This window comes from Kwoniella botswanensis, chromosome 1, assembly GCF_036426115.1.
Source record: "Kwoniella botswanensis chromosome 1, complete sequence".
Classification (NCBI taxonomy): domain Eukaryota; kingdom Fungi; phylum Basidiomycota; class Tremellomycetes; order Tremellales; family Cryptococcaceae; genus Kwoniella; species Kwoniella botswanensis.
In genome coordinates, this window is record NC_088599.1 from 3,246,810 (window position 1) to 3,272,833 (window position 26,024).

The 26,024-nt window shown below is 44.3% G+C and overlaps 7 protein-coding genes across 7 annotated transcripts; 5 read left to right on the forward strand and 2 right to left on the reverse strand.

The window, feature by feature from the left end:
* Positions 1 to 231: 231 nt before the first annotated feature.
* On the forward strand, positions 232 to 2,250 carry L199_001254 (uncharacterized protein; the record flags this gene model as incomplete). The annotated part of the gene is made up of 5 exons (XM_064887009.1): positions 232 to 471; positions 538 to 880; positions 966 to 1,189; positions 1,246 to 1,950; positions 2,026 to 2,250. The coding sequence occupies 5 exons, from the start codon at positions 232 to 234 to the stop codon at positions 2,248 to 2,250; spliced, it is 1,737 nt and encodes a 578-aa protein (XP_064743081.1).
* A 791-nt stretch (positions 2,251 to 3,041) lies between these two features.
* L199_001255 (uncharacterized protein) lies at positions 3,042 to 5,867 on the forward strand (the record flags this gene model as incomplete). Its single annotated transcript, XM_064887010.1, has 6 exons — positions 3,042 to 4,052; positions 4,108 to 4,514; positions 4,597 to 4,767; positions 4,834 to 4,922; positions 4,989 to 5,130; positions 5,234 to 5,867. 6 exons carry the CDS (start codon positions 3,042 to 3,044, stop codon positions 5,865 to 5,867), a joined length of 2,454 nt encoding a protein of 817 aa, XP_064743082.1.
* Positions 5,868 to 6,157: 290 nt separating this feature from the next.
* Positions 6,158 to 12,903, reverse strand: L199_001256 (uncharacterized protein; the record flags this gene model as incomplete). Its single annotated transcript, XM_064887011.1, has 33 exons — positions 6,158 to 6,310; positions 6,395 to 6,460; positions 6,517 to 6,597; positions 6,678 to 6,805; positions 6,868 to 7,040; positions 7,126 to 7,184; positions 7,262 to 7,579; positions 7,666 to 7,803; positions 7,880 to 7,925; positions 7,974 to 7,987; positions 8,074 to 8,091; positions 8,170 to 8,253; positions 8,323 to 8,418; positions 8,500 to 8,590; positions 8,657 to 8,708; positions 8,770 to 8,800; positions 8,858 to 8,971; positions 9,042 to 9,070; positions 9,143 to 9,509; positions 9,601 to 9,898; positions 9,971 to 10,121; positions 10,209 to 10,328; positions 10,400 to 10,645; positions 10,771 to 10,917; positions 11,008 to 11,253; positions 11,347 to 11,374; positions 11,449 to 11,559; positions 11,621 to 11,699; positions 11,787 to 11,815; positions 11,883 to 12,103; positions 12,177 to 12,558; positions 12,644 to 12,681; positions 12,747 to 12,903. 33 exons carry the CDS (start codon positions 12,901 to 12,903, stop codon positions 6,158 to 6,160), a joined length of 4,311 nt encoding a protein of 1,436 aa, XP_064743083.1.
* A 942-nt stretch (positions 12,904 to 13,845) lies between these two features.
* L199_001257 (ubiquitin-conjugating enzyme E2 2) lies at positions 13,846 to 14,893 on the forward strand (the record flags this gene model as incomplete). Its single annotated transcript, XM_064887012.1, has 5 exons — positions 13,846 to 13,848; positions 13,922 to 14,048; positions 14,221 to 14,449; positions 14,675 to 14,741; positions 14,801 to 14,893. The coding sequence occupies 5 exons, from the start codon at positions 13,846 to 13,848 to the stop codon at positions 14,891 to 14,893; spliced, it is 519 nt and encodes a 172-aa protein (XP_064743084.1).
* A 485-nt stretch (positions 14,894 to 15,378) lies between these two features.
* On the reverse strand, positions 15,379 to 17,341 carry L199_001258 (uncharacterized protein; the record flags this gene model as incomplete). Its single annotated transcript, XM_064887013.1, has 3 exons — positions 15,379 to 16,143; positions 16,234 to 16,790; positions 16,861 to 17,341. The coding sequence occupies 3 exons, from the start codon at positions 17,339 to 17,341 to the stop codon at positions 15,379 to 15,381; spliced, it is 1,803 nt and encodes a 600-aa protein (XP_064743085.1).
* Positions 17,342 to 17,801: 460 nt separating this feature from the next.
* Positions 17,802 to 22,569, forward strand: L199_001259 (uncharacterized protein; the record flags this gene model as incomplete). Its single annotated transcript, XM_064887014.1, has 13 exons — positions 17,802 to 17,910; positions 17,976 to 18,043; positions 18,120 to 18,333; positions 18,396 to 18,622; positions 18,701 to 19,146; positions 19,220 to 19,364; positions 19,423 to 20,130; positions 20,186 to 20,338; positions 20,396 to 20,779; positions 20,843 to 21,031; positions 21,096 to 21,306; positions 21,357 to 21,583; positions 21,649 to 22,569. The coding sequence occupies 13 exons, from the start codon at positions 17,802 to 17,804 to the stop codon at positions 22,567 to 22,569; spliced, it is 4,002 nt and encodes a 1,333-aa protein (XP_064743086.1).
* A 782-nt stretch (positions 22,570 to 23,351) lies between these two features.
* L199_001260 (uncharacterized protein) lies at positions 23,352 to 25,715 on the forward strand (the record flags this gene model as incomplete). Its single annotated transcript, XM_064887015.1, has 11 exons — positions 23,352 to 23,443; positions 23,528 to 23,617; positions 23,701 to 23,929; positions 24,019 to 24,108; positions 24,179 to 24,191; positions 24,259 to 24,366; positions 24,426 to 24,560; positions 24,680 to 25,117; positions 25,185 to 25,399; positions 25,464 to 25,561; positions 25,619 to 25,715. 11 exons carry the CDS (start codon positions 23,352 to 23,354, stop codon positions 25,713 to 25,715), a joined length of 1,605 nt encoding a protein of 534 aa, XP_064743087.1.
* Positions 25,716 to 26,024: the final 309 nt, after the last annotated feature.

Consider the following 26,024-nt stretch of genomic DNA (forward strand, 5'->3'; position numbering starts at 1 on the left):
GGAGACGAGTATAGTAAGATGTGAGTAGTGCAGAGCAGCATCATGTGATGGTATCAATGATAGATATATCGATCATCCGTCGGCTACGGTATTCGAGATCATGACGATTCTTGAAAGATAAGCAGCCCCTTGACTCCCCAGATCCATATATACATGCATCATGAGAGCATTGACTTCAGACACCCCTCCTAAGTTGTCATACTTGATAAGTAATTATTGAAGAGCTATATGATGACTACGAACATCCATCAAGAAAAGGATCTATCGGGTATAGCCCATGATCCGTCTATATCAGGCGAGAACAAAGCGGACGCCTACCTCTCGACCGCATATGATGTAGAAGTGGGCGTCAACGCTGTCGAAGGCGACGAAGCTACCGATAAACACTATACTATCATTCCTGAAGGGGTCGATCCTGCATTGGTCCGGGACGAAAAAGTACATCGTGGTTTAGCCCAACGACATATCCAGGTAAGTCATCATTTCCTGTGTTTCTACTGATATATACAAGGCTGACTGTGATGTGTGATACTGTAGATGATTGCCCTTGCCGGAGCCATAGGTACCGGACTTTTCCTGGGTTCAGGCAAATCGATCAGTCGTGCCGGACCCGTAGGTACGCTGATAGGTTATGGAGCGGTTGGGACACTCGTCATGTCCGTCATGGGCTGTTTAGCAGAATTATCTGCCCTAGCACCTATCTCAGGTGCTTTCGTCAGTCAAGCGGATCTCTTCTTCGACCCTGCCCTGGGATTTGCTATCGGTTGGTGTACGTTCTATGGCTCAGTTGTTTCTGTACCGGCAGAATGGTCAGCAGTAGCTGTTGTCATGACTTATTGGACAGACTTGAGCCCTGCTATTTGGATCGCTATCTGTATATGTGAGTGTTGCCCAACACAGGGTTGCATCATTCAAGGAGAATACACTGTGTACCGTATGTTGATTTTGTCTGCTTATTACGGTAGTCGTCACCTTCATGACCAACTTATTTCTCATTCGAATCTATGGCGAAGTCGAACTCATCTGTGCGGTATTGAAGATCGCTCTGATCCTTGGACTTATCCTCTTCGGACTGATATACGATCTCGGGGGTATACCGGGATCAGACAGGATTGGATTTAGATATTGGAAAGATGGGGGTGCTTTTGGTCAAGGCTACTATTATACCGGTACAGCGGGTGGGAAATTTGTGAGTGACAAGAGATATCTTACGGATATGGTATTGTACTGATCTCCCGAATTTAGGCGGGGTTCTGGTTGACCTTGATCAACGCTGTCTATGCGTTCTCCGGAGTCGAATCACTCGCTATAGCCGCTGCCGAGACCAAAAACCCTCGTCGGAACGTTCCCAAAGCTGCTAAACACGTGTTCATCCGGGTGTTCGTCTTCTACATGGTCACTTTATTCATCGTCGGTTTGATTGTACCATATAACGATCCGAACCTATTGCATTCTACTGGTACGGCTGCTTCTTCGCCATTCGTCATTGCTGCTCAGCGAGCGGGAGTCAAGGTTCTACCTAGTATAATCAATGCGGTGATTATCACTTCAGCTTGGTCCTCAGGTAATCACGGAATGTTGGTCGGTTCAAGGTCACTATACGCTCTAGCTTTAGATGGTAAAGCACCGAAAATCTTCACGAGGGTATCAAGATTCGGCATACCGTACTTGGCTGTGATTGCACAAGGATCTTTCCAGGCTTTAGCCTTCATGTCAGTCAGTAGTGGGGCTTCGACCGTCTTCAGTTGGTTGACCAACATCAACTCTTCATCAACTTTATGTATCTGGATGGTGATTGGTTTCTTATCATTAAGAGTTCGACAAGGGATGAAAGCTCAAGATATTCAATCTCACAAATTACCTTGGTCGGCACCTCTCCAGCCTTTCCTCTCGTACTATACCCTTGGAGGATCATTTTTGGTTTTGATAACCGGTGGATTTTACAGCTTCGTAAGTTGAAAATCAACTTTCCAAGTGGTACTGACGCTGATGAGATCTTTCTGTGAACTTGATTTGATTCCACAGTTGCCAGGAAATTGGGATGTCTCCGATTTCTTCTCCAGCTACTTCTCTGTCATCTTTATGATCGTTTTCTATTTCGGATACAAATTATGGAAACGAACTAAGATCATTCCCCTCATTGAAGTACCTGTCGGCCAATTGATCGCTATCGCAGATGCGAACCCCGAGGATCCCCCTACACCTACGAAAGGATTCTGGAAATGGTTTGGCAAGTTCTGGTGGGACTAGGCAAACAGTATGGTTGCCGCGGAAGTAGTAAATGGCATCTCTAGAGACAGATCATATGATAGGATGTGGATTTGTATGTATGCGAACATGCACATGAATTTGTAGGCTGGATCACGTGCCACATGGTTTTAGGTGCATACATGTATGGGACCCAGACGCGACCCCAAGCTCAAAAGAAATTAAGACTCGTCTCGTACAGATAATAGTTGACAGATGATAGATTGATACTGTAAAATAGACTGATATACCATTCGGGTAGGCTTCCTTGTTATCAGCGAACATCCTAGTCATCAGATTGCTGCAAGACATCGCTTGCTCGAGTCTACATACGGCGAGCTTGGCGTGTGATTGTGATCCCGCGATCCGCGACCCGGTTGAGCTGGCATCGGGACTGGAACGTGCGTGAAAGGAAATACTCGTAGTTGGATCAGCATCTCGACTTTTTCCCCTCCTTTCCCAGCTTGATATCCATGCAGGGACGTCATCCATCTCACTATATAACATAGAATCATTCCGCTCGTGCGACAAGACGACAAGACGAACATCGGTACACAGCATCAAACGTCTTGGATCATCGGACATCCCTGACGCGTCTCTTCCACTGTCGACAGACTATCGGCTGTCCTTTCATCATCGTCACCATCATTAACTGCTCCGAAAGAAGTCCTAGCGTTGTTCGGCCGTACAAGGACACCTCATATACACCACTTTCATTCATCTCGGTTCAGCATCATCATTGTACATTCATATTCATCGACCAGGTGTCAAGTTATTCCCGTTCACGTTATTCAATGCCGACAACATCCTCTCCCACATCTTCAACTTCCACCGCGGAAACCACGCTCCCTACACCCGAACAGTCTTACGCTTCTAGACGCTCTTCAATCAACTCTCCCTATATCTACTCGTACTCAATGTCAGAAGACCAGGAGAACATAAATGGAGATCTCTTCTCCCCAGATGGCCTTAGATCCAATGGAAACGAAACTCCCAAAGGTAAAGGGAAAGCTAGTGCGGCACCTGCATTAGCCGTTGATCCAACACTGTCACATTCCAATGCGATCTCTTCGCCTACACCCTTCTCACGTCGACGGTCCAATACAGGTAACAGAGCACCACCTCCGCCTCCGATCTTTCTGCGCAAGGCGACAGGAATGGGTGACCCAGACGAAGATGAGATAGTGCCCATACCTGGATCAGCATCCACCACCGGTAGCTCACAACCAGGTTCAGCCAAAGGATTGAACATATCTGGAATGCTGATGCCTTCTCTGACTTCACCGACGGAGATGGGACACGGGGGACCATCCATAGAAGAAGAGGAGGATGCATTAGGCGAACTGTTAGCATCGCTTAGACCAAGGTTGAATTTCAATGCTTCTGCTGAAAATGCACCTTCTTCACCCGCTTGGCAATCCATCGAAGCTACACCTTCATCAGCCGGACTGAATCCTTCTTCTTCATGGGGTAGAAGAACCTCTTTAGAAGTGCCTTCACCTCTGGGAACGAGAATCAATGAAAGAAAATTCGAACCTACCCCTCAACATGGTATACACGCTAGAAACCTCTCGTTGTTCTTTCCTCAACCTGGAAATCCTATACCTCAAAGACCCAATGGAAGTCCCCTGTTGATGGAGAGCCCTGTGCAGCCTACCGAAAGTCTCATACCGAGCGCAGGCGGAGAAAGAAATGTATTTGGAGGTACAGGTAATTGGAGTTTCGGTCAGGCTGCTGCTCCTCAGGATGAGAATGGTCTGCAGACTCCGGAAGGTGTGAAAAGAAGTAAGAGGAGAGGACACCATGTGAGTAACACTGATATGGCCATTATAATCCTGAATACACTAACAGGTGACATAGCACAAACACTCATTATCGCACAATTTCTTCTCATTCCTCGATCCCACTCAGACCAATCCTACGCTCGCTACCTCACCATCACCTAAACCACCCACCACTCCAGGTCCAGAAGCTACACCTGCACCGGTCCCCATGCCCTCTCTAGGTGTCTCGGCGTTAAGCGCAGCATCTCCTACATTGTCACCCTTACCGCCATCAAAATCCGATCCGAGAAAGCAATTTTTACTGTCTTTCGCTATATTAGAGTTCCTGATCGGAGCAGGATTATGGGTGGAAGGTCAAATGTCAGGGTGGAGGTCGCTAGCAGGTGTCGGATATCTAGTGGTTTTCGATGCGCTAGGTGTAGCGGTCGAGATGGTCGCTAGGCAACAGGGGCAAGGATGGAATTCCATACGTAGACCGTATGGGTGAGTGCAGCTCGTAGTCTGATATCTCGCTCATTGAGCAAAAGGAAGAGCAAGCTGATAAACTTCAATTTCAAACGTATAGGCCTTCGAGATACATCTCTTTGTTGTATTTCACACAATCATTATTCCTGGTATTCTCAGCTGTCTATATAGCGAAAGAAGCCATAGAGCAAGTCATTCTTGGCTCGGGTGCTCATGATCACTCGTTAGGAGGTCATGGACATGGTGAGTCAGTCATGGAAGGCGATGAGAGGTGAGTCAGCCAGTATACAGTTCTTTGTATAGGCATGCAGAACTGATCTCTCTCGATGTCGTATAGGGATTTTCCACATTTCCTGTTAGGTTGTGCAGCGCTGGCTAGTACGTTTGGGGGGGCTGCTTTGGGTAACCATGGAAAATTGGTTGATGGTGAGCGAATTTTGTACCAAATTGGCTTTGGAAAGAGGAATCATTGATCTGACATCTGCCTTATAGCCGTTGGATCACTCTTCCTCACCTCGTCGTACCTCTCCTTACCTTTCGTATCGAAATTCTCGTCATTTCTTGCCAATCCTTTCAGCTTGACCATAGCGGGAGTCAGTGCAGGTATAGGGCTAAGCACATTGCTTGTACCACCGTGAGTATTCGTTCCGTTTCTCTGATCAAATTAGTGGCCCACTACCTCTTTGGTCTCTATCAAGTAGCATTCTACATCCGTAAGCTGACGTCGACATGTACAGATCGGCACTTCATTCATTAGACTCCTTCATCTCCCTCATTCTTACCATCCTCACATGTGCACTATCTTACCCACCAACCGTGGCATTTGCGCATGTCTTATTGCAGACAGCTCCATCCCCCTCCCAAACCCAGATGATTTCTCTTCGTAAAGCTCTCAAGGAGATCAAAGAGGATCGTCGAGTGCTGGGACTGGGAACGATGAGGTGCTGGACCATCACAGCAGGCAAAGGTTCCTACGAAGATCGATATCCCCCATCGCCCTCGCACAGTCGTCCAGGATCACTAGCATCTTCGCCCAAATTGGAATCATCGTCCAAGTTCTTCTCTCCTCCCAGTACACCCTCTCGTCAGACATCCTTCGACGATCATCTGCATTATCCTTCACCTTACGGTGTACCTTCCAGCTCAAATGGAAGGAAGGAGGATGATGGGGCACCTTTAGTGGTCACTTTGGCTGTTCATGTACATGAAGATTCGAGCGATAAAGAAATACTAGAATTGACAAAAATCGCCTATCTGAAATTGGAAAATGCCATTTCTAGCAATGCGATTGGAGGGATGAGTATATCAAGAAGGGATGGAGAGGTCAGTGTACAAATTAAAAGAGGTTGGGAAGGGTTGGAAGATGGTTAAGTCAGATCAGAGCAGACTAAATACACGGTTGACAGGTTGAAAATTGCATATCTTAGCATCTACTGTAAACGTTCTATTGTAGATCTTTGAACAGAAGGATGTATTTGTCATTGGATTTTGTGTGATACTGACTTGCTTACTATAATTACTGATTATATAAAACGATAATGGATTCACCCGATTTGAAGATACTAGCTGCTTACATATATGTGACTTCCCGACTGCTGATCCTGTCCAATAACCATCTTCCCCGAATGGCATCTATCTACCTCTCTACAGAAGTGTACCATTCATGACCTATACTCCGATACTCTCACACCACCATTTTGTACCCAGGCTTCAGCAATACTGTAATGGTTGAACAGGGACTTGTCGTCTCGAGAAGCTTGAAGGGCGTATAAGGCATCGTGTCGCAGACGCAGCAAATCGGTTCGACCGAGTTGCTAGTTCACCACGAAGTAATCAGCTGGATCACATGGAGGATGACTGGAGATCATATTAGACAGGTCCAAGTTGAGACGACTTACCACTCTATCACATAGTTGACGGAAAATCGAATCTCGTATATCATATAGACCTAAGGCTGTATCGTACTACCCCAGTCATCAGATACAAAGTCATTCAGAATAAATATAGGTCCAGCACTTACCTCTACTACTCTACCTTGATCTAAGACCAAGATCCTATCGTAATACGCTACAGTCTGTAATTTATGTGCTATCGATATCAACTGTAACAAAGTATACAGTATAGACATCAGCGCAAATATGATATTTGGGTTTATTATTGTGATAAAGAAGGTCAACGTACAGTAACTCCGTTCATGTGATTCTGGATTATACGTTGGATCAAAGCGTCCGTTTCGGGATCAACGGAAGAAGTAGCTTCGTCAAGTAAGAGGATCTTTGTATTTCTTGCTAAAGCTCGGATGAGAGCCACTGGAAGCCCTCCCATTAGCATAGTGGCAGCGAATGACAGACAGACAAGTTTTGCAACATACAAAGTTGTTTCTCACCCGCACTTAAATTGGTACCCTCCGAGTTTACTTGAGAATCCAATTTGAACTTGTCTTTGGTTGATTGAGACGAAGGTAGTAATGGATCTGAATGGATTAAGGAGAGGAGAGAATTGAGATAATGGTCGGAATGAATCGAAAGAGGATCTAGATTTTGTCTATTTGCGAAAACACCGGATTAGAATGGATTGATAAGATACAGCTGTAGTTGGTGAATGCTGCAGTGATGGTGTATTGACTCACCTGATTGTTCCTTCGAATAGGAATGCATCTTGAGGTATGATTCCTATTCTTTCTCTTACCTATCCATGCATCAAAACAATTCAACTGACATGCCGTTTCTTGTCTGTTCGAGAAAATGTGATTTTGGAAAACTTACACTATCTATCCCGATTTGTTTTAGATCCAACCCATCAACCCTGATCTCACCTTTGATATCGTTCATCCTCATGATAGCGCCTACCAAACTACTTTTCCCAGCACCTGTTCGTCCAATCACACCTACCTTCTCCCCTGCCTCAATGTGGAAATTCAACTTCTTCAATACCCACGGACCGTTCTCGGAATATCGGAGAGAGACGTTTTTGAATATGATTTCACCCTCGGTCGGCCAGGTGCCGGTTGGGGGGTCTTGAGAAGTATAGGGAGGGGGCTCAGAGGGGAGAGTGGTGTAATGTAGTATACGTTCTGCATTATTCTGGTAGGATGAAAGGGTTCGGTAAGTTCACCAACTTACCACAACGAGACCTGAGTGAGCAAAGGTTGAAAGGAAGATAATCTTACCATTTCGAGCTCTACCTGAGCGTATAGGGAGACTAGGTTGGAGAAAAGTTGAGCGGCTGCTAATGCATATGAGAAAACCACTCCGAACGAAGCTGGGTCGACGGAATTGCGGAATAATATACCGAATATTGCGATGAGCTACAATCTCATATCGTCAGACAGTAATCTCGATGGCTTACAAGAAAAAAAAAAGGTCTGTCTTCAACCTGCTTACCAATATCAACAAGTTAGAAGACAAATCAAGTCGGACACCTAGCCATCTGTAAAAGTGGTTAGTGATATGACTGGTTCAAGTGTATGGGACTTACCGTTGAATCACCAGCTGAAGTGATTTCGAATAGGTCATCAGTTCACCCAGACAAAATTCATTTTCAACACTAATGGAAGGGACTCGAAGGATCCACTGACTGTCAAGATGTAAGCGCGCTACCAAGAATACAAACAATCAGTACCCTCAGATTGCCTCTTTCTACAATCAATTGCTATCAGAATCATTCAACTTACACCCTCGACATTTATGGCTTTTTGCATCCTCTCTTCGAAAGTATCTTGTTTACCGAATGCTCGAATGACCGAAAGCCCAGCAAGCTTCACGAGAACCAACGGAATTAGCAATGTACTACATCTCTGTAACTTTAGGGATCTGTTGGAAACTACCTGTTCTCCGAATGAACTATATATTTGAGATCTGGTTATCGAGTCAATCCTCTTGACTTCCCTGGACGTTTGGCGATAATATCCCCCACAAAGCCACTAAGTAGTATCCCATTCTCAGCCTATGTTACATATATGTTACATATCTTATCACTACCGAGAAATGGCATTAGTACTCACATAGAAAAGACATAACGGGATAAAAGCAATACCCAGCCATGGGTAGGTATATAGGATCAGTCCAAATGTTCCTACGGCTGCCAAAGCGTTGCTATGAATTTCTATATGTAAGCTTTTCGAAAAATCACAGTCATAGGTGAAAGGAGGAAATGCTTACACAAGTAATGTCTCCCAGGAGAAAGCCATTCTGTCATCAAGCATCTCGATGTCTATACCACGATCCAGTCAACTCAACCGAACAGATGATGAAGGAATCTGCCGTCGATTTACCTTTAGAAAGCCGATTGATGATTCTGCCACTCTGTAGATATATGAAGCGGAGTAAGCTCATATGTCCCTTTCCTTTGAGCGTACTCACAGGGGTCTGATCGTGCCATCTTACTGGAGCCCTCATGACGTGTGCCCAAGCTTGCTCGAATAGTCGGTAAGAAGCTTTCAAACCAGCTACAAACATTGTGTAAGATGCACCCCACTGAAAGAGGGTCCGAATCATACAAGTGAATTTTTAGTGTTAATAGCATAGGTCGGAAAGAGAGACTTACAGTGAAAAACCCAATTGCTACACCCAGTGCTACAGTCGTTAGAGACGTGATCTCAGTCAGATTGGTATTGAGGATATGTAAGTTCCGCTGTGGTTGCTTACCACCATATATACCCATATATCCACCTTGACCCAAACCCTCAAACTTGTCACCAGACCACCAACCGAGCCATATACTATTACCAACTGAAGCAGCCTGAGTAAGAAGTAGCATTGACCCAAACGTAAATGGCCATAGGATAGTGCCCATAGATTTGAAGTAGGTGATATAAACAGACCAAGGTATAGATCCAATCTGACGATCTTCTTCCATTGTATCGACCCCTGAAGACTTGTCTTTCTTACTTTCCTTGATGGTTGTAGATGTGGTTTTGGATCTTGCAGGTCTGTGAGTAGGTGTAGCAGGGGAAGGTTCGGACGAGTATTCCGAGATAAAGGAGCGGAATGGACCTTCCTGCATTTTCAGATCCTACAATCGCGGTGTTAGCATCGTTGTCAGTATTGGTGCAGAAGATACAAGCTTAATGCAGGAAGAGATAGAAGGTGTATTGTGGACTTACACTGTAAGTACCCTGCTGAACTATCTTACCATCACCTTCACTATCACGGTCCATCACTAATACCAGATCCGCATGAGGTAGAATATCCATCTGATGAGTGACGATCAACCTCGTTCGATCCCTCATCAATTCACCGAGTATACACTCTTTCAAGATATGATGCGAGACATTCGCATCGACTGCTGATAAGGGATCATCGAGCAGCACGATGTCGGAATGCGAGTATGCAGCTCTTGCGAGAGAAAGTCTTTGACGTTGACCTCCTGAGAGGAGCAAACCTTTCTCACCGACATTCGTGCTGTACCATTCCCCGACTGATTAGCTGACAGACTAGATTAGATGTTGATGCCCGTCTCCAAGGAGTACTTACAGATCACCATGGTTCATCGCATCAATATCGCTCCTTAAAGCACAAGCATCGATGACATCTCCCAACCTACCGAAATCGATTTCTTTGGATGTGGCAGAAAAAGTGATATTGTCTCGAATACTACCAGCATGGATCCAAGCTTGTTGAGGTACTACTCAATCATCCCATAATCAGTGGAAGTTCAGTATGTGTTTCCAAAAGAGAAAAGGGCTGGCTTGATTTGGCTCGAGATACCCACCATAGCTTACTGATCCACCAAATACTATATGACCGTCCAATTGACGCATGTCGCCTATCAGAGATGATAGTAAGGCTGATTTACCTGTACCGACCCTCCCGACGATGCAGACCAGTGCACCTATCTCACCATTAAGAACATAAGTGAAAATTAACATATGGAGATCGAGTAGAGGTAATGCAGAGACTAACCTTGAGGTATTTTTAGATCAATATTTCGTAATGCAAAAGATTCAATCGACTTGATGGTAGATCTTTCTGGGTCCTTATCATTATTCTCGGCTTTTCCTGGTTCTAATCTGCTTTGGGATTTATCGTTTGATTCAGGCAGACTCTCAAAGTGGAAATCGCCTCGTACGTCGAGAGCATATTTGGATCGATGATTGATGTTGAGTTTGGGTGGGATCTCTTCTGAGCGGAGTAAAGCACCGATCCGACCTGTATGGTAAGGATCAGCATCGATCAGCCAATCTTTCATGAAGTATGGGGCATCGAAGATCCATGGCCATCTCCTGAAGGGATAGCGGTCTGTGAAATTGTGAAATTTGGGTGAGCAAACTCACGAGTGCCAACTAACGCATCGCTTACAGCAGTAAAACACATAGGCAAGAACGAAATAGGTGTTTTCAAGACGTTGAAATACTGTAATCCCGAGAAAATTATGGCTGCGTTCAACTCGTGTCCTGTCAAGCCATACGTGACGAATGTTACTGTGATATCCTCATCAGCTTACATCAGTTTCATATCACCTTGTTATCGAAATGGTAAAACGACAAGATTGAGATCGTGGGACCACTTACGAACAGCTGCCAAAGTAGGTATAACAGCCATCGTAGCGTTCATCGTAGCTCTGTTAAATCCATTTTTCCTAAGATAGATCAACTCGTTCTTCCGCATTTCATTCACTTTATTCGAAAAGAATTGGACATATGCGAATAGCTTGACGGACCGTATAGACGTTATGGTCTCTGAGAGTAAGCGAACTCGGGAATCGACGTATTGTAATTGAGATTGGCGAGTGTGGATCATTCGAGTAAACATGTATGCTACAATAGACGTACATATAGGCCTGTTCAGTTCTACTTTCGGCCACGAAGAAGGTCTGTGGAAGTGATATAGATAAAGGTAGTCATACTTACCTTGAAGTGGACCTGCTAAAGCCAAAATCTACGAAGTGAGGTAAATGAAATGAAAATTAGGTGTTGACTCTTGCAAAGTCGGTATGATGAGGATGAACTTACGGCCAAACCGACTAAAGCTGAATAGCCCAATGTCCAAAATAACAATCCCAACCCTATAGCAATCTGAATAGCTTGAACTACCAGATCGAGGGTCATAGGAGCCGAGAAGTCCTGTAAATTTCATTCTCATAGTCAATAGCTATCTTGAGGAGATGTGGATCGGTTGACACACAAGAAACGATGCATCTGCTGAAACCATTGTGGTGAGTTTACCACTTGTGAATTCGATTTTGGAACTACTTGATAACCTCCTACAGTGTCATTGTTATCGATGTCAGCCTTCTCTTCCCATCATTTCTCATGTTTGGTCCTTCTTCGCTCTTCGAAGGAATTCTTACATTGACTTTCTCCCTATCAGATCGATTAACTACAACATTACGAAGTGATTAGCACGTCTCCTGGATGTTTCGTCGATTTGCGCCGAGAATGCTCACCGCAGCCCTCATCATAAACCCAATTACGCTACCTCCCTGTAAAGCCTGATAAGAGAATAAACTAGCACTCTGAACCATGACGAATAAAACGAATGCCAGACCGATCATGTACCCCACAGATCTTGGTGACTCCGCAGAAGGGTTTTGTTGATTATCGTGAGATAGAGTTAATTGATCGATAAGTAGTCGGGTGACTAGTGGTGCGGTGATTTGAAGGCCGGCTTTGACAAGTCGTAAGCAAGTACATCAAAGTCAGAACGTAGTCACACGAGGCTCGGAGGTTGATTTGCCCACCTGCACAACCTTTACATATCACTGCTTTCCACCATTGCCACCGTACAGTCATATACATAGCTTTCAACAAACTTCCTTGACCAGATTTACTGTTACCGAGTTGATGTGCTGAACCAGAGGAGATATCGGGATCGTTATTGTAGTAGTTATCATTCGAGGTTTGAAGTCCAAATCTGGAATTAGTAGGATACGTTGGTTCCAATTTGACAAAGGGATTTTGGATAGAGTATCCATCGAGAGTATCAATTAAAGCCATACTGTCTCTTACATTTGAAGATTTCACTTTTCCATTCGCAGACAATTTTTCATTCTCTGATGTGTGTCGAAGAGTTTCTCGGCTGTCAGACTGTTTATTAAGGTGACCTTGAAGCTGATCGGCGATCTATAATTTCATACACGTTGGTAACACGCTGAAACTGACCAGTAGAAAATAACAGCCGGGTGATTGATGTAGGAAGGAGACTCACATTTTTACATTCCAGACCACTCGTTAACATCCATAGATCTACCAGTTGGATGAATTCAGTACCGTCGCTACAACTACAGTCACCAGAGAGTGGGCCTGCTCACCTTCGGCCTCGAGTGGTCTGGAATACCCTGCTCGCATAATTGGTGTAACCCAATGAAAGACTATCCTCGATAGGATATTCGCTTTTTGCTCTGGGAGGGTTTGGCTGCCGCATATACCTGGATTGGCAGGTAGGGGACGATAGAACGGGATTGGCATCTTGATATGCTATGAAGATTTGGTTGTGTGCCTCGATTATTTATCAAGACGATTGAAGATTCGTTATCTGGATAAGGATCATTGATCTCTTCCAGAGGGACTTAGTGTGAGTCAAAAATCAATGTATTCTATTTAGAGGGGTTTTGGTTCTTCGCTCTTCTGGGCAAAGCTTGCTTAAGGAAGAAGAACCATTATATCTCAGAACAAAGGATATGACTTTACGCGATGATCGGCCGAAGTTTCTCAAAGGTCCTTTCGTAGCTTGGCGAGCACCATTATCAACGTTTGAGAATGACTTGAAGCCATCGAAAATACCCTACGCAGCCGATTCGGCCTACTGTAGTGATGATCAGAAAGGTCATGATGGATTCAGCACATTTGCGCCGCTCTTATATGATGAAAGTCGGCCGTATGCCGTGTTGACGTTCTTTCTGCCATTATGAACAGAGGTTATACCACTCTCAATATCTCGAGATCATCATTGGTTGTCAGAGCTCGTAAATCTTCACCGAGTAGGACTGACACAATACCCCCTTAACTTACGATAATGACTATCATGGTCCGCCTTTCTCTTGCTCCTCCTTTGTTGTTCATGCCACATAACTTTGAATTGCCATTTCCAGACAATCCATTTCGATCACACGAGGTCTCCACGTGGATGATTACGCCACTACATCATCATCCTCACGACCACCTACCAGTTGCTTGACAACCTGTCCACATCTCTTATTCATTATTCGTTCATTCACACTCATATATCAAGGATTATAACAAGACAGCTATAGAGATCTCATACTATCAGTGGAGCAGAGACCACAAGAACTAAACTCAACCTCAACACCCAGAGCAGGTCTCTTTTCACAGTCTCAAGTCAAGTCAATTCAGTCAATTCAGTCATCAAAGCTACATATCGCCCTTTTCTCTCGCAATACCTATATCATCATGGTGAGTTTCTAGACACACGCAATGGATATTGTGTGAGAAATAGAGAAGCTGATTTCTGATTTGTATGCGCTAGTCCACCGCAGCTAAACGAAGATTGATTCGGGATTTCAAGAGACTAGCTTCGGATCCTCCCATAGGTATCTCAGGTAGTCCCAATCCTGATAATATCATGATCTGGAATGCAGTCATATTTGGACCTCGTGAGTGAGATCTATTCATGTGTCCGTCTAAAGTGTTAAGGGGCTAGAAGGGAAATCATGATTACGGGAAATATTGAAGCTGATTTGTATTACCTTACTCCTCTCTAAATGACGTCTTGTACAACATCATACCTCTTCACACTATCAATCATGATATACTTGTCCGTCACAGCCGATACACCATTCGAAGACGGCTCTTTCCGACTCACTCTAACATTCTCCGATTCGTACCCTAACAAACCTCCTACCGTCCGATTCGTCTCCAAGATGTTCCATCCGAACATCTACGCCAATGGCGAACTGTGTTTGGATATCTTGCAGAACCGTTGGTCCCCCACTTATGACGTCGCGGCGATTCTGACTAGTGTACAGAGTCTCTTGAATGATCCGAATCCTGCTTCGTGAGTTCATCACTTTCATTTTTCAAGGTGACATGTGGGAGGGATGAGAGATATGGGAGGTAGATATGTAAGATAGGAGGGAAGATTTGGGAAGCAGTCATGTGAGAGGCTCGGTGATGAGCAAAGAGTTGTCTTAAGGAATCTAGATGGTCCTATAGCTCCAAGGATGTTCAGAGATTTAGGCTTGGTGTTGATGGCGATACTGATATCGTTATCATTTCACAGCCCAGCAAACGTAGATGCAGCTTCACTGTTCAAAGAAAACCTAAAAGAATACGAAAGACGAGTCAAGGTGAGTTTCCCTTTATATTATCATCGCGCATTTGTACTGATTGCGTTTTGACTTTATAGCAAACCGTCGAACAATCATGGCTTGACAATCCAGATGAAATTGAGGTAGATGAACCTTCGACTAGCACGACTGCTCAGGCCGTTACGGCGTAGATGGCTCCGGCGCATGATCACCTCTTAGTCAAAGATGTCTATTAGTGTATCTGTGACCAGATTGAGCGAGGGAAATCGATCTAGTCAAAGGTGAGATTCGGGGTGGGAAAAGGTCATTTTGTCCCCTGTACTTTTATATCTTACGTGTACTGCGATTCCCCTTTTTCCATACTTTTTCAATATGTCTAATCTTTTGTGTTTCTATGTAATATCAACGTATCCTTAGAGTGTCATTGCTCCATGCACTTGTCTCTTCAAATGACAGTCGGTTTGATAGCTTTGAGATACAGCTCATTCGAGATAGGATACATGACATATACAACAACACTCATAGCTTTTCTTTACATCACAAGACAAAAAAGGCAGAACGATTGGTACTACAAATAATCAATGATACCCATTGAAGCAAGAGTAGTGTACCAAGAGAATGAAGATAACAAACTTTCCGACAACGACTAGGAAATCACTCCCTCCTGTACTGTACGTTACGCAACCATCAGCACTTCACCTTTATCTCCTACTAACGTTAATCTGGTTTTATAAAATATCCTCACACTCTTACTCTCTTTCTCTTCTTCTTCTCCTTTTTCCTTTTCATCATTATTATTGTTGGAATTCGGTATAGGGATCTTAACATTATGTAACCATGTTCTCAATTCCAAACTGTATCTCAGATTACAATAGATTCTTAGATGATCACCACATTCGGGTTTCACCATCTTATGTTTATCTATAAAACCAACATTATTGTCATTATGTTTTTTCCTCGTTTCAAAGTCATCTGTATTGGTCGATGAGTGATAAGGTATTTCCAGAAATGGATCCGGTTTTGCTCCCGAGAACGTATACCCCAATACCCCAAATGGCCGTTGATCATCCATATATAACGGATGAAGGAATTGTTGAATAAGAGAAAGAAGTGAAGAAGATGTCCAAAATATCTTTTTACTTTTGTCTTTATCTTTTGCTGCATCCGGTATCTGATCAACCAGTTCACCTTTGGTAGGGACCACTTGACCCGGGTATATGTTTTCCGTCAGAGGGTGATTCAAGTTGGGTATATAGATTGGTCCGTGGATTGGTATCAACCAGTATACCCTCCTACTACCCTCTGATTGTATGTATTCCGGGAGGTTCGGATGAAATGGATGTGATAGGGAATGATAGGTACGAGGAAGGTTGTACGGTGGTATCTTGATTTTCTTGCGTGTTATCGGAGGGGGAAGGTACCGTGAAGGGTAAGTGCATGGCTAAGAAGGGTAATGGTACCATTAGCTCCTGTTCTGTTATCAGTACTATCATCGAAGGGATATTTTTGATCTAAGCTGGATGACACTGACATATGGTATAATACCCCACATCCTCCCAAAGGCATCGTCATCCCTTATCATCTTTCTCCAATAGGCTTTACGTCTTTTGAGCTCCTCCTCCCAGATTTTTTCTTCATCGATATCTCGATTGGCAGTTACAATTGGGGGAAGTAGAACATCATGCCTCGTTTGATTCATCTTGTCACCTTCGCCATTTAGGAACAGAGGCAATAAAGGTTCTACCTCGATAGCTTTGAATTTGCCCTTTCTTAATCGATTATTCTCCTTTTCTAGATCAACATTGGTAGGAGAACCTTCGTAGACCGTTTCGGGATTACTCATCTGACTTGCATATTCAGCCGAAAAAGGAGGATGTGCGGTGTTCCATGTGATTTTGAATTCCTTTATATGGTCTAATGAAGGTTCCAAATCGATCGGATCCGTTCCTACATACCATCCAGGTAAGTCCTTAGGATCTTCAGCGATGACGGGACCTTCGCAGTCGGTTATATTTAGAGCCTGAAGTTCGGTTGATTGAGGTGGTTTTGTTGTATAGGTGTACGAATGATTATACTTGGTCAATGAACCTGTTCGACCATATTTCATCAGCTATGTAATCCTGATGATGAAGTGGTGAATGAGCTCATCTTGGCTTACATACGCAAGGGAATTTCATTCCTGCATTATACCAAAATATCTGATCCTCCGCATCTTCCTTCTGCTTTTGTTGATTGTTGCCTAAAAGGGAAGCTTGATGTCCTGGTAAACTAACGATCCTTTTAGCCTTCCTCCTAAGGCTCATCAACTTTCCTTCTGGCTGATCTAACCTCCTCCATCCATCATGCAAGAACTCTTCACCTTTCACTCGGTATTCCTTCTCCTCGTTACTGAATAGCTTGGTATCCACTGGCAAAGCTAGCTTGATAGAGTATTTTGGAGGTAGGGAAGCTGTTGATATAGATAGGAAAGAGTTGTCGATCTGGATCTGTTGTGATTGAGATTGAGATTGAGATTGAGATTGGGGGTCAAGCCATGATGGCGAATTGTCAAATTCAGATTGAGATTGGGATTGAGATTGGGTAGCAAGGCGTGAAGATCTCCGTTTTGAGTTTGATTTTGAAGAGGAAACTCTTGGCATTTGGCATTGAGGATCCTTTTGAATGAGTGACTGGGAACGAGTGAGTGAGGGTACTACATATGGTGATTATATGTACATGGTTTATTTGGTATCGAGTGGAAGTTGACAGGAAAGAGATGGAGACAGATGCATCTCTCAAGTTGGGTTGATACGCGTGTATGTCACATGCTAAATGAGGGTGATGAATAAGATCAATGTTACCACCCATGGTTAAAGTCGCGTCTGATGTCTGATGATCGGATCCAGTCAACCACCAACTACCAGAACAGATCACACGCGTACAATGACATGCACAAATGACACACTCATGACACACTCACTTTCACTCGCCCTCCCCCTTCCTCATCATCATCATCACCGATCCATCATCATTCACCATCTTACCTCATATCATATCGATACCTCACCTGATACTATTCCACCTCTGAGCCAAGGCCGACGAGCCAGCGTAAACCTCACCATGTCACGCACACCTCCCCCAGAGGATCCTCACGAGGAAGAAGATCAACCAAGAAGAGGAGGAAGAGCCAGGAAAAAGGTGGAGAAGTTTGAAGCTACCTCTGCACCAAGTGAGATCAGATCAGCTTCCGTTCTCACCCGTGTTGCGTACCTTGAGCTGATGTATCTTGAGCAGCTACGAAAAAAGGCAAGAGAAAGCAAACTCAGGAAGATGTTGACGAAGATGAAAATATGGAAGATCCTGTAGGGAGATGTTTCCTTGCTTCTCATCGATTGATATGTGACATACGTTCACTGATACGATACATTAACTCTGCAGGATTCCGATCTGACGGAGGAAGAAGATGAAGAGGGGGATGCAGATCCCGCACCGAAAAAAGGGAAGAAAAGGAAATCTGTCGGCGCTGCGGGAAGTGCCAAAAAGACCAAAGCCGTCAATGGAAGTGGCAAGAAGAGGGGAAGGAAGTCCACCGGCGGTGCTGGTGTTGGTGCAAATGGAGAAGACGGCGTGAAGAATGAGTCACCCTTGTTCAGTGAGTTTCGGTTCCTGCCAAACTACCTCTGTGAACTGAACTCATCGGACTCATTTGTGTAGACGCCCTCCTTTCCCCTGATATTGCCCTTCAACCCCTGATCGACGAATGGGTAGAAACCTACCAACAAGCTGCTGGTGATGAGGTATCCGAACAAGTATCGATACATGAACTTATCACTCTATTTATCAGATGTTGTGGGATAAATCTGGATATCGAACAAGCTGAAGCTACGGATGAAGATGGTATAACGGATGCGGTAGAGAGAATTCAGGATGAAAGTGTCAGGGTGAGTTCGACGGTCTCATCAAACTAGTAAAATAGCTGTCTATATAAAAGTGATGCTGACGATCTCTCTTGGCCACAGGTCGCCGCAGCAGCATACCCCTTGATATCTCGAGGAAAACAATTCAACGCTTTCCGTAAAAACTTGGATTACTTCTTATACAACTTGATCGAATCACTCTCACTCACACCCATATTGTTCCAAGAAGCTACCGAAGAATCAGATCATGTCAATGTATTGTTATCTTTGATACTCAACTGGTTGAACTGTATGTCGACTTCACCATTACGACCTATTAGACATACATCAACATATATGCTGTTAAAGATCAATTCATCCATGTGCGATGTCGCTTCTTCCGTTGGTAAAGATCTGAGTCTGAAGCAAAGACAGAAGGAAGCAGAAATCAAGAAAGGCGGTACCTCCAATGCAGCGCAGAAGAGATTGAAGGAATTGGAAGAGAAAGTGACGGAGGTTCAGAAGAGGAAAGAAAGATTACATGATATGTTCCAAGAGATCTTTGATGTGTGAGTGGCATCTGCTATCGCATGGATTATTACGCATACAACCGCGAGAAGCTGATCAAGGCCTATGCGATAGAATGTTCGTCCATCGAGTCAGAGATGCCGATCCTCACATTAGATCTGATTGTGTTAGGGAACTTGGTGTATGGACAAAGAAGTATCCTGATTACTATGTCTCCACCTCTTACCTCACTTACTTCACAAAAGGATGTAACGATCCTGTAAGTTACATCAACTGTATCAATCGCAAATGTATGAAGCTCACATTCCATAACATAGTTTGCTCACGCTCGACTTGAAACCGTCAAGGCACTTTCTAATCTTTACTCCAAGGAGTCATTCATGAACAATGCTCGCACTGTTACTCTACGACTCGTTCCCCGACTGATCGAAATGGCCTTGAGAGATGTCGATCTTCACGCCAGAGTCACTGCTATCCACGTGATCGCCCTGATCGACAAGACTGGTATCTTAGCGGATGAAGATGAATCTCACAGAGACAAAGTCGCGAGATTAGTATACGATCAAGATCCGAGAATACGTAAAGCTGTTGGAGGATTTATAGTCAATTTATGGGAAGAGAACAAGGAGAACCTGAAGACTGAATGGTCAGGTGCCAGAGCAGCTAAAAAGAAGAGGGCGAACAAGATCTCTGAAGATGATATGGCCACTAACCTAGATTGGAAATCGCTCGCTACTCTTTTGATCGATACTTCGAATTCACTTGATGGTCTGATTGAACCCATTGCCTCTTCATCGAGCCAACAACCGATCTTACCTATCTCGATCACTACGCCTCTCACTCGTGCTAATGCAGCTGTAGAGTCCATTTGTTCGGAATATGAGCTATGGAGAGATTGGCAAAGTCTCGTCGATTATCTACTTCTGGATCATTCGACGGCAGATCAAGATATGTGGTTGCTCACTGAGGATGAGGAGACTTTCATGCTTCAGCTCCTGATAGCTTTGATTCAAAGGGAAGATCAGGTAAGCTATATGGTTGTGGTCGCATCGCTGTCCAGCTAACATATCTTGAATCCAGGACGAAGAGGAAGAAGATCGATCTAAGAAGCTCATGCAAATCTTGCCTAGATTATTCGCTAAACATCAAACGGATGTCGGTAGAATTGGAGGTATCTTATCTGTGCTCAGTTATATCAACTTGGGACTGTACCTTGACTTGAGACAGACTAAGGTGAGCTGTTAGGAGCCAAAGACACAAGGCATCAACTCATATTGTATACTCCATTAGGCCTACGAGACGCTTTGGGATGATGTCACCAAGCAATTCCTCCATCATACCGATCCATCGGTCCTTGAATCCGCTATTAAAGCTGTCAACCATCTCACCACCAACGCACCGATGGCTACTTCAAATACCACCAAGCTAAATGAATTGCAAGAGTCTCTATTCGCATCGCTAAGGGATGAGATCGGCTCCGATGATGTAGCTTTACTTTCACTAGAGGAAGAAGGTATCGCGAAATTAGAAGCTATCTTATTGAGAATTCTTCTCTTGGAGAAAAGTCGAGATATCACTGAGGTGATGGAAGATGAAGAAGGTCAGAGTAGCGGATGGGATATTATTTGCGCTTTTGCTGAGAGAGGTAGACTGGGTTACAAAGAAGAAGCCAAGGTGAGTCATACCGACATACCTTTCCTCAAGAAACAATACAGCTGACAGGCGCTGCACCTGTAGATGATCGACTATGCCGTTCAAATCGTTCTCTACCACATGACATGGGTGTTCCGTCGATTCACCGAAGAAGATGCGCAAGACGACGATAAAATCGCTGCTCTCAGTATGAAGAGGGATAAAGCAGTAGAGATCTTCCAAGAGTTGACTCTTGGTGATAACACCAATACGGTTGATACGGTCAGACGTCAAGTAAGTCCGTCATTGTAAGATCGCGATTAGCTCGATGGACTAATTCATTTGATGATCACATCAGGCCTTTATCGCATATCTTACTCTCCACTTGTTATTCTTGTACAAGGGCTCGAAGGATAACCTAGCCACACCAGCTGCTAAATCATGTCCTCTGACGATCGAAGATGAAACACAACATCGATTGGGAGGAGCGTTCCTAGCTGCCGTGGAGAAATGTGTATCTGATAGAGAGGCTCATACGGATACCGACATAAATGCTGAGGGTGAGTCAGGTACATAAGCCTCGCTGACTGGACAAGTAGCTGATGTGTGTTAACGATAGTCCGCGAAGATCTTTCCTTCTTACAGCTCACTTCTACCTTGGTAGCTGCAATCAGAAAGGGTGTATTAGAAGTTGAACATGCCAAAGAGCCTTTGGCTCATGTCGGTCGACTCGGTCAGACTTATGATGCTATTGTGAAGAAACTGGTGGATGCCTTGAGAGATGAAGGGATTTATAACAAGGAGAGTGAGACGGTGCAGCATGTTGCTGGAAGTGCTCTACAGCAGGTGAGCTGACTGCTGACTGGACAAATCCACATACCGGAGCTGACAGAAAGGTTCTCTGGCAATAGTCTTTCAACCTCTTCCTTGATTCTGATTCCCAGGAACCTACTGCTCCTCTCACTCTCGCTAGGATGATCGCTTCCGCATTCACCATCCACGGCAATCACTTCACGGTCTTGCAGCAACTCCATCCGTCCGATGTGTGCGATTTCCACCTCGAAGCGTTGGATTATATCTCTCGACGAATTTCAAATTACGTCAAACAGGAAATAGCAGCCAAGAACCGTGAACAGAAATCCCGATTGCAAATCAAACGATTTAGCGCTATAACATTTTTCAAAGTCCTCATACAGCTCCTTTCGCCGATCACTCCAACTGATGCGTTGAAGATCAAGGCACATCTGGATGATGCGATCTCAAGTGTAGGAGTTGAAGTCACTGTTCATAAAGGGTGGGAACCTTATAGGGCATATGAGAAGAAATTGATCAGTATAGCCAGTAAGGATCCGAATGTCAAGGTTGCTGCGAATAAGAAAGTTCAACAAGCTCAACAGGCCGAGGAAGATACAGAAAGAGAAGTGGATGAAGAGGAAGAAGAGGATCAGGAGGATAATGTTACCCCAACAAAGAAAGGAAGGAATAGATCGAATACTTTGATCAATGGGAATGGTAACGGGAACAATAACAGATCAAGTCCTTTGTCACCACCACCTGAATCTGAACAAGCTCCTACTACACCAAGTAGTAAGAGTAGGAAAAGAGCAAGGGAAGCATCACCTATGAATGTCGATGATGAAGAATTGAATTTATCGCCCCCACCCCAACCTGCGGACGAATCAATGCAATTGGAACTAGGAGAAGAGAATGTTGATAACGATTCGGACCATGAATTGACATTGGAGGGTATCGGACCATCGCAGAATGAGAGAGAACGATCGGCGAGTGCAGAACCGAGTCTTAAGAGACGAAGGACTGTGGTGAGGTATTGAGATTGAGGCTGATGGACAATGAAGTAGGAAAGTAAGAATGACGGAGAAAAGCTATGTGTATCGTATCGTACCGTATCTGAATCTTAATTTGAAGTATATCATCTCTCGAATCGATTTAGTATCTTATCATTGGGCGCTGCTGAGGTTTTGTGCATGTTCCATCTGAATGTATGTGTAATATACGAGTATGGAACATATGTATGAGCAGATTTAACTCACAAGATAGTTTTGCGGAACGACTGTAAATGCACGTATTACACAGTAAACTCGTACAGTATACTGACGGCGTGATTCGATCGATCAGAAGAGGATGATAGACGACTGAACTTATCAGCTGGAATCGAATTCTCGTGATCCTTTCGGTCATCGGAACATCTTCTCAGCTGAGAATCTTAAAATTGCGTAATGTCTCAGATAACTCTGCAGGTGACAAACCATCCCGATCATCGATGTTACCACCAAGATCTCGTCACAGGAAATACAAATCAATGCTGAGATTGTTGATCGTCATGCGATATGTCCAGAAAGAGGATTCCAATGTTTTTTTTTGCATACCTTGTTTACATCTCGATACTCATTTTATCTTATCGATTGACACTGATAAATAGATTCCATCATCAACTCAGTTGCATACCTTGTTACCAACGAACAGAAGGAGCAAAGTGTACGAGTACGATCAGATTCCACTGCTACCACTGGATCGAGATTCACATATTAATAGGCTCAGACCAAGAAGACCAAGTGGGACTATCCCTTCGAGTACGGGTAATTCAAGTGGGACAATGAAATGGTCAGATAATCTTAGGAATTGGGATAGATATAAGATCTACAGATATGTGATTTTATTAGGGTTGAGTCTGAGTGGTGATGGATGGTGAGCTCATTGCATGTGCACCTGATCGTTCGTTGTGCTTGTACTGGTTATGAGGTCATGCTCATGCCCTTTTGCTTCCGATAGGTCATACGAGGCTTCAGTCATCGCTTCGATTATCCAAATGCCAGCTTGGATTACTCATCTAGGGTATGATTCAACTATAGGTATACCTGAGTGAGTATCATTTCTCGTCCAGAGAGATACCACGTCATCGTATGCCATGTCAAAGAGGTACTGATCGGGTGTTGATACCGTAGTAAGAAGAACCAATGGATTGGTCCAGTTTACTCCCTAGGTCAACTGATAGGAGGACTCATAGCGGCCTTCTTCTTAGATAATCTAGGTAGGAAACCTACAATGGTGATCGGTGCGGTCTTGATGGAGTTGTCGACGGCATTATTGGTATGGAGTGGAAGTTTCGCGATCGTGATCGCTGCGAGAGTCATCGAGGGAGTCAGTATTGGTTTTTTACTATTGGGTTATCAGGTGAGTCGTATCATAACACACTCTGCCCTTCACAACCCAAGCCAGGCTGAAAGACTGACTTGCGATGTGCTTCATGTGATTGGGGATAGATCTACGCAGTCGAAATCGCTGCTAAAGAAGATAGAGGTTTCGTATCTTCTTTTTCACTTATGACTGGTAATTTCTTTGGATTGCTGGCTGTAAGTGGACCTTTTCTCACAATATCATCGGTTTTGAGATACATGATTGACTTTGCGAGGACTTTTTTAGGCAGGATTAGTCTGTAAGCTTGGTCCTTCCTATCGTACTGAGACAGAGGACTAGAGCTTATCGCTTGCGTGATACAACAGACGGTGTATCCTATTCTACCAGTAACACGGGATGGCGAGCAGCTCTAGGAATCACTTTCATACCTGCTACATTACTATTACTAGTTCTACCTTGGGTTCCAGAATCCCGTAAGTCACATCCAGCTCTTAGTGCGTTATTTTTGGTGATATACTGATATTTACCCTAGCCCGATATCTATTCGAGAAGGGGAAAGATCAAGAATGTAGAAGAGTATTGAGCAAGTTGCATGGTGGACATGTAGACGAGGGCGTGGTGGTACTATCCGGGGCTGCTGAGAGGGAGTACGAAGCTATGAGAGCGGGTGAGTTCACATTTGAGCACTTGACAGTTGTTTCATCTCCTGAATTCTTTTGGGCACCATAAGCGGCTCAAATACAGAAGTCACTCATTATAGGCTAACATTTCAAAACTACCCTTTAGCAATCTCATGGGACCAAGCCCATGGACAAGACAAATGGTCCGCCCTATGGAAGACCAAAGCAGCCCGATACAGATCTTTCGTAGCTTTCTCCTCACAGTGCTGGTGGGCATGGAACGGTCAGAGCATATTCACCTACTATTATACCAAGATCTTCAGTACTGCAGGGATAACCGACCCACATCTTCAATTTGGTATATCCGGAATCCAAAATGCCACTTGGTGCGTTGGGGGAATTGTCGGTGGATATCTCTTGGATGTATGGGGTAGAAGAACGAATTATCTGATTGGGATAGGTCAAGCTGCTATCATGTTGATTATCCAGGGTGCAATCACCATTGGGATTTTCGATAAGGGAATTGAAAATAAGGCTGCTGGCGCTGGGTTTGTCACGGTGTATCTGATTCAGTGGTTCCTATGGGTTACATTCTTCTCTCCTGGTGAGTCAGTTATGAGTAGAGTACAGTAGAGGAAGTAATGCTAAGCTGATTCGGTTATTGGTGATAGTGGTTAATATGCTCCCTGCAGAGATCTACTCGGCAGGTCTTCGCGCGAGGGGTTATGCAATTGCCAATGTCTTCTCGATGGGCATGGGGTTCGCCACGCAGTACTCTGCTTTACCGATGTATCGACACATGCACGGATGGGTCTGGATCTTCTTCGCTGGATGTATGATATTCGCTTGGCTAGTGATCTACTTCACGTATCCAGAGACTAAGGGAGTAAGTTCTGCGCCTTATCGTACGACGGAATATGAGATGGTGGCTGATATATCATGAACAATAGATGACACTGGAAGAGGTGGAAATTGTCTTTGGTACGGGCGCTGGACAGAGGGTCAAGGCGGCTCTTGGGAAAGCATCGCCTGCAGATCCCAGGACACCGTGAGTCTCAACTCCCAGCTAGTATAGTAGGCGTGGCTGAGAGTGTCATGTCGATAGGGTACATTTCAAACCCAACGAAGCGGTTGAGGACGAAAGTGACAAAGGCGGCTCGGAGGGGAGCCCGAAACAGAGCACTAGGGACGTAGTTGTATAATACTGTTCCTGTCGTGTTTCTCGAATTGAATGGACACACAGGAATCTTGCTTTGCATGTACAGTATACTGCCTTGACCTACTACTTTGGTATATGACGTGACAAGCGACTCGTTGCCTTCGGACTGGGCGAAGTCAGTCTGCTGTCTCCTTTCATGTCCTGCAAGGTCAAACAGAAGAAGGGAAGGTACGCTTGACAATACTCCTCAAGGTTTCCCATAGAAGAAGTTCGTTTGGATTTCATGCTGTGAGTATACTGATCTGAGTATAGTACTGATATAGCCTGATCACTACATTACTGAACGAAACAT